General features: G+C 42.1%; 1 protein-coding gene across 1 annotated transcript; it reads left to right on the forward strand.

The window, feature by feature from the left end:
* Positions 1–235: 235 nt before the first annotated feature.
* Positions 236–6,371, forward strand: TSPAN6 (tetraspanin 6). The gene is made up of 8 exons (XM_045805138.2): positions 236–460; positions 1,448–1,636; positions 1,916–1,990; positions 2,809–2,907; positions 3,395–3,529; positions 3,940–4,023; positions 5,429–5,534; positions 6,162–6,371. Exons 1-7 carry the CDS (start codon positions 374–376, stop codon positions 5,495–5,497), a joined length of 738 nt encoding a protein of 245 aa, XP_045661094.1. The 5' UTR covers positions 236–373; the 3' UTR covers positions 5,498–5,534; positions 6,162–6,371.
* Positions 6,372–7,103: the final 732 nt, after the last annotated feature.

Here is a 7,103-nt window from a genome sequence, read left to right on the forward strand (position 1 = left end):
CAAAGCGCTGCTGGCGCTACTCGTGATAGAACAATATGATCAAGTTATAAGGGCGGAGGGGGGAGGCGGGGGGCGGGAAAGATTCAGAGAGAAAATGAAGAAAGCTCCGCTTGAAGATCTAAGGAATTTCCGGCACTAGAACCTTTGCATACAGTTTTCGGTAACTTGCAGCAGGGGGCGCTCGGAAATTGTCGTCACTTTCCGGCGAGCCTCCCAAGACTTTACCCTCTAGAAAATTGTACAGTGTTTCCGGCTTTTCTCAGTTGTAGACGCTCGTGAGTTTCCGGCAGTTTCCGGGGAGACTCGGGGACGCTGCGTCTCTCTCGCTCCGCTCCGAGTGCCCGGTGCGGCGGGGCAGGGTCTTGGGCTAGTCATGGCGTCCCCGTCTCGGAGACTACAGACCAAACCAGTCATTACTTGTTTCAAGAGCGTCCTCTTGATCTACACTTTCATCTTCTGGGTGAGAGCTGGAGGAGCCCGGGGACGGGAGGGGATCCTGGGCTTGGTTGGGGGGTGTGACCCTGAGCAGAGGGCGCTCATGTCGGGGGCGAGGAGGGAGGCCGGGGTGGGGAGGGAGGCGCGGGTGCGGTTTGGGAGGCGGTAGCTGCTGGGACCCCGACGCGGGCATGAGGTTGCTGGGGCTCGAGCTCCGGCCTCTTGCGCCGGGGTCAGGGTCCCGGAGGATGGCCGCCAATAGGCTGTGCCGGGACACAGATGTGCTTAGGGTTCGAATTCGATGCGGGGGACGAGGAAGGCAGAGCTTGCAGAGGGTGTCCCCGGACCGTTGAGAGAGGCGAGGCTTGCCCCGCCCCTCTGAGGGTTCACCCGCATAATAGTCTCTTTCTTTTCACTGCTTCATAAAGAGGGGAGTATTTCGCAGGTAAGCATGGTAATGACTGCGCTCCCGCCAACCTATCCCCGGGCTTGCTTTGGTGTACTGTCCCTTTGTACGCTTTGCTCATCTCTGAACTGGGGTGGGGAGAAGGGGGAAGTTTCTGGAACTCATAGAGACACTTTTTTCCCTCCTCCAGGAAGGTTTTCTTCCTATGGCGGGAGTAAAGCAGTTAAATAAGTTGTTGTCCCTAGGACAGATATGCCATGGACTTCGGCTTATACCAAAAACAAAACAAAACAAAACCAAACCTGAAAAACCCAACAAAAAGAAACAGATGAAGTTTAAGAGTTTTGTTAAGATGTCTTCTCTAGCTGCCCCCTGGTTTTGCCCTGGCTGCCTGGGCTACCTAGTGATCCAGCGTGGATTTATCAAGGCGTGTCCTTACGTGCAGATCTCCTTCCTACTCCCTGTCTCCCATAACCCAGCCACAGCTCTGTGGCCACAGACTGCTAAGTCACTACACCTGTTGTTTCTTAAATACCTGGTGGTTTGTGGTTTGAAGGTGTTGCGGTATACAGTGTATAACTTTCTGTTCTCTGATTTCCCACATAGATCACTGGTGTTATCCTTCTTGCCGTTGGTATTTGGGGCAAGGTGAGCCTGGAGAATTATTTTTCCCTTTTGAATGAGAAGGCCACCAATGTACCCTTCGTGCTCATTGGTACTGGTACTGTCATTATTCTCTTGGGCACCTTTGGCTGTTTTGCTACCTGCCGAGCTTCTGCATGGATGCTAAAACTGGTGAGTCCTTATTTTCCTTAGAATTGATTCTTGATTTTAGAAAAGTCTTACATGTTGTTGGCTTTGTTTCTTGAAACTGGCCATGGCCCTTTATGATTTCTCCTCTTTCTTCGCAAGTAACATTTCTGCTGTCAGTTCCCACTTCTGTTGTGTTTTCCTTGTCCTTTTTAATAAAAACATGCTCAACTGATTGAGCAGACTATTTTTTTTTCGTTGACTCCCCTTGCAGCTGTGATGTATCTTATTTATTCTGACTTGGACTTTCTTTTTATCCCACAGTATGCTATGTTTCTGACTCTCATTTTTTTGGTTGAACTGGTCGCTGCCATCGTAGGATTTGTTTTCAGACATGAGGTAAGCCTGAATTTGGGAACCTTAATATGTTAAAATTGATCCTCCCAGAGATAAAAACAGTTAATCATTCAGAAATCACTTTTAAAGCTTACTTTTCAAATGGCAGCTGACAGTGATGGCTTTCTTGTAAAAATTCTAGCCCACTTTTAATATAAAAAAATTTAGAAAATTGTAGACTGACAGTTACCAGAGGAAAATTACAGGTACCCATAATTACATGTATTTCCAGTTCTTTTTCTATGTACAAGTACCTATTAAAGTGGAGATAGTACAATTTATAACCTTACTGATAGGAAAATATTTAAAGCACAAAACTGATAACACAGTTTTCCACTGTGTTCTCCCTTATGCCACGCATTTAAAAAAAATTGGATATACTTAATGCAGATCATCAAAACTTTAATATTGAAGTGAAAATCAGGGTTCCACTGTTAAAACTGGGGTTGAGAAATCATTCAGTGCGTAGTGAAGGCTCCTCAATGAGTGTTTCACAAAGTGGTAGTGCAGTCTCCCAAAGTAAGGTTTTGTAACTTAAAAATCCTGTAGGCATCAAGTTTGTATTTTATTTAAAATAGAGGAAAATTGAATAAAATCTCCCATAGCACTTTGAACTTGAACAGTTATCATCTTTTATTGTAATGTTTTGCTTAGTAATCCCCTCAGCTAGACTATAGCTCATAGAAGACAGGATTGGACCGTAGAAGTTAATTACCAGACATGTTGCTGCTGTCAAAGATATGACCGTTGGTCAGATGTGGGGGATTTTTTATTTGGAACTTTCTAGAATGTTTATTTACTGGCGTGTTTCTTTACTGTAGATTAAAAACAGTTTTAAGAATAATTATGAGAAAATTTTAAAGCAGTATAACTCTGCGGGAGATTATAGAAGCGATGCAGTAGACAAGATTCAAAATAAGGTAAGTGGTTTTAGGTGGTGGCTTCTCAAGAGGGGAGCACATCCTTATCCCTTTAGAGAAAAGGATAGGCCCCTGTCCCCTTGTGTGACCGTTACAATCTTAGATCAGGAGAAAATATGTCCCTGGAAAGATATGTCCCTGGAAAAGAAGTGTGGGATGATACTAAGTGACATATCTCCCTTTTCTCCTGATCATTCTCCTCCCATGTACACCTCTTCACTCCTCACACCGCGGACCAAGTACTGTTAGTACCAGCTGTGGCAGGAGAACAAGGCCAGTCCAAAAGGGTTACACTTGGTATTTAGAAAAAAGTGCTTATCTCTTGAATTATAATGCCAATTGAGAACAGCCGCATTAAAATGTTAGGATAGAGATCATTGAGTATAATGTTGTTTTGAACACAAATTGCAATCTAAGATAATAGGGTAAGTGTTTGACTACAAAGCTGTGAAGTGAACTATAAATGGTTTTGTTGGATTTTTTTCAGTTGCATTGTTGTGGTGTCACCGACTATAGAGATTGGAAGGATACTAATTATTACTCAGAAAAAGGATTTCCCAAGAGTTGCTGCAAACTTGACAATTGTTCTCCACAGAGAGATGCAGATAAAGTAAACAATGAAGTAAGGAGCCTTTAAAATTTTTTTTACTTGAAAATATTAACTGAATACAGAGTTGACTCAGTTTTTAATTTTTCCTCACAATAGATGCAATCCGAAATAGGCGGGGCAGGTATTATTCTCATTGACTAAATGAGGAAACTGAAGCTCAGACAATTTGTGACTTGAGTTCACAGAACTAACAAAGAGCACTTTTAAATGCATAATCCAACAGGTAGAACTTCTGTTCTTCAGACTCCTGTCGAGAGCATTGTGCTTGAAAGGAGGTAGGATTTATTTTATGAAGGAGTGAATTTCAGTACAATGCTGAGCAAAGGCTGAGTTAGCTAAAGCTCGTCTTTTGGTGGAGATGGACGAGCCAAGTGTTCAGTATTCCTCATGCTGTACTTAATATTTTTTCCCTCTCCCATTAGGGTTGTTTTATAAAGGTGATGACCATTATAGAGTCGGAAATGGGAGTAGTTGCCGGAATTTCTTTTGGAGTTGCTTGCTTCCAGGTAAGTCCTTGTTGTTAGGAATGTCTCCTCACTCTTGTTCAGAGTAAGATAGAAGATTTCAACTCTGAAGGCTTCAGGGCATTTCCAGAGAAGTCACGTTTTCACAAACTCCCGGCTGCTTTTAACAAAACATGTAGTCAGTCATTTGTGTTAAGGTCTATTTAGCTTTGTTTTATTTGGGTGGGGGCTTTTGCTATTTTCATTCCAGTTTTTTGATGTCTGGGATCTTCTGTTTTCCCACACTATTTTCACAGTTAGACTTCTCCAGATGTTTATTCCCTGTTTACCTGCTCTTTTTTACCATGGCCTGTCACGCCTTGAAACTACAAAAAGCAAAGCTTAGAATTAACTCCTAGTAGTACATACCTGGTGCCCTCGGGTATGGCGGGCTCTCCAGCACCCTAATTCATTAATTCAAACATGAGATAGATGGGAACCTTGTTTTGCTGTGCAGTCAAGATTCTAAAACGTTGTTTGGATTTTTTCTTTCCCGGGCTACAGCTGCCTGGTGAGTTCCATATAAGTTCTGACCTGCAAAAACTTAGATCATACGACCCACCCATTCAATATGTACCTGTCCTGTTGGGTACGTGCTACGTTGTGGGTCAAATTCTATTTCCTGAGTTGTGCTACTTCTCACTGTAGCATGAAAAGTTTGTATTGTGGCTCTAAGCCATTTTTTTAGAGGTCAGGGCTTTGTCCTATATTAAACATCATGGAGCTAAAACTAAAAGAAAGAATAATACTGCATTTTGACCTGTGTAATTGGTTTTGGAAATCTAATCTTAATATATCTCTCAAGCAGCAGGCATAGCTATGTCTGAATCTGCACCGTCTAATAAAGTAGCCACTGGCACCCTCGAAAGGTTCTAATTATTAAATAAAATGAAAAATTCAGTTCCTCAGTTGCTCGAGCCCCATTTGAAGTGCTCGAAAGCCACATGTGGCCAGTGGCTAGCTTACTGGACAGCCCAAGTACTGCAGAACAAATCCATCACTGCAGCACTGCGCGAGAGCTTCCAAGAAAATCTCTGCCTTTGTAAATGGAGATTTTACGTGATGAGATCATAGTCTGAGCCATGTCCTTTTTGTTCTGATAGCTGACAGCTGTCTTATCTGATAAGTTTCCCCAAAACTTACGACATTCAGAATTTTTCTGGAATGATTTTTGTCAGTGACTGTTGTGAAACTCCAGGTCATAGTAGTAGTAAAACTTCCCTTATATTCTTTGAATGTGATCCAGGAGCTGCAGAGTATCAAGCAGAACTGCCGAGAGAAACTTACGGAAGGAAATTATTAGTGAATTCGAAGTGAAAGGAAAATAAACCTGTATCCTTAGGTCTGTAGGCTCTTTTGTGTGTGTGTGTGTGTGCGTGTTTAATTTTTGTTCGTATTTTATTTCTAGCTGATTGGAATCTTTCTAGCCTACTGCCTCTCTCGCGCCATAACAAATAACCAGTATGAGATAGTGTAAACAGCAAACCACGGGCCTATTCCTCTTGAACCTTAAGGTATGTTCCTTCATCTTAGTCCTCAGCTCTCTGTTGGTGTTTACTTCAGCCTGTGCATGTGATGGATGGACTGAGTTTGCCGAGGTCTTGTCGAGTGGTGTGTTCGGATCTGGTTGGTACTGTGTTAGCCGTGCGTAGTTAGGTCAGGTCTCTCAAGGCAAGGCATGGCCACAAAGGGCAGAAGAGACTTTGGGGGTTTACCTGCATGTCCATCTAAAGATCCTGAGTGGTCCCCTTTCTAATAGATTTGGACGTAGACTGAAGAGGAAAGGAGAATCCTAACAGTGGCCTTGCTAGTGAGGTTCCCCAGCAAGTACACTCTGCTCCCAATATTCTTCATTTACCACACTCCTCTGGTGAGCTCTTCGTAGAGTGATAAACACATCTAGCCCAACCTGGAACCAGATTTGGGGAAAACGTGTTTCAGTAACGTCAGTATTTGAATGGCAAAGCATGAGAACCGTTGCTGGCTGAATGAATCCCCTAGGCCCTTCACATTTTAATTGAGCCGCCGACGGGGAACACACGAAGGTCTTCATTAGCAGAATAGATGCTCACGTGTGTGAGCGCATACAGATATTGAAATTTGGGTTACAAGTCGATTAACTTTTTTTCCTTTACTTTTAGGACATTTACATTCCCCCCTGTGAGCTATGAAATTGCCTGGATGGAAGTACCTACTACTGCTTACGATAGACCGAAAACTTACATCAATAGTCTGATTCAATCAAGACGTGTTCAGTTTAAGTCCACCTTTTGTCCCATTGATGTTAGATCCTTGAAACCCCTGTATCACTGTGAAACACTGGAAGAGCTAGTAAATTGTAAATCTTGCAATACCGTGTTCCTCTTGACTTTTATTTTTCAAAATCGCATTGTGAATCTCCTGTGTTTTTCTTATGTTCAGTTAGCCGCTGTATAGTACTGTATAATACATCCTTAGTTTTTGATGTGGTATTCAACGATTCATTAGTTATGTATAACAAGTGACCCCTCTGAATTTGCTGATTGATGTAGTGTGATAGAACATTGACCCTTCCGAACTGGCCACTTCCCAGACGAGTTAAGATTATTGTATAATTTGCATCAAGTTAAAATATTTTCATGAGTCGCTGTTTTGCTCTCAAATTCATATTTGAAAGGTTCTAATTATTACTTAATGGTGTTGGAATTACTGTATTTGCCTTAGGAATTGAAAGCAATTCATCTTCATTTGCTTTAGCTGCTATTTCTTTATCAGGTTGTTGTGACTTAATTGTCAATATTATGGTCAACTATAATAATCTTAGTTTTGGTTTATGCCTTTGATTAAATATAAATCTTTCACACAATAAATGTTGTTTTCCTCTAAAATCATCATGTTTAACTTTTAGGAAACCTGCCGAGGTGGTTGTTTTCCACTGAGAAAGCTTAGCCCCACATTTCTACTTCAGGTGCGGTTTTAGATAGGAGACGTAAAACCAAGGTCTTGACTCTGTTTCATTTTTTAAAAAGTCTTTGCTAACAAAAACTATTCCCTGTGAAAGGATTACATGCCATAGTATGAAATAGCCTATGCTGAGCATTCTC

This window comes from Ursus americanus, chromosome X (assembly GCF_024610735.1).
Source record: "Ursus americanus isolate L20-20 chromosome X, mUrsAme1.1.p, whole genome shotgun sequence".
NCBI lineage: Eukaryota > Metazoa > Chordata > Mammalia > Carnivora > Ursidae > Ursus > Ursus americanus.

Coding starts and splice junctions, on each gene's coding strand:
- TSPAN6 (XM_045805138.2), top strand. CDS start 374: ATGGCGTCCCCGTCTCGGAGACTACAGACCAAACCAGTCATTACTTGT. Junction 2,908..3,394: donor TAGACAAGATTCAAAATAAG/GTAAGTGGTTTT, acceptor GATTTTTTTCAG/TTGCATTGTTGTGGTGTCAC. Junction 4,024..5,428: donor TTGGAGTTGCTTGCTTCCAG/GTAAGTCCTTGT, acceptor TTTTATTTCTAG/CTGATTGGAATCTTTCTAGC.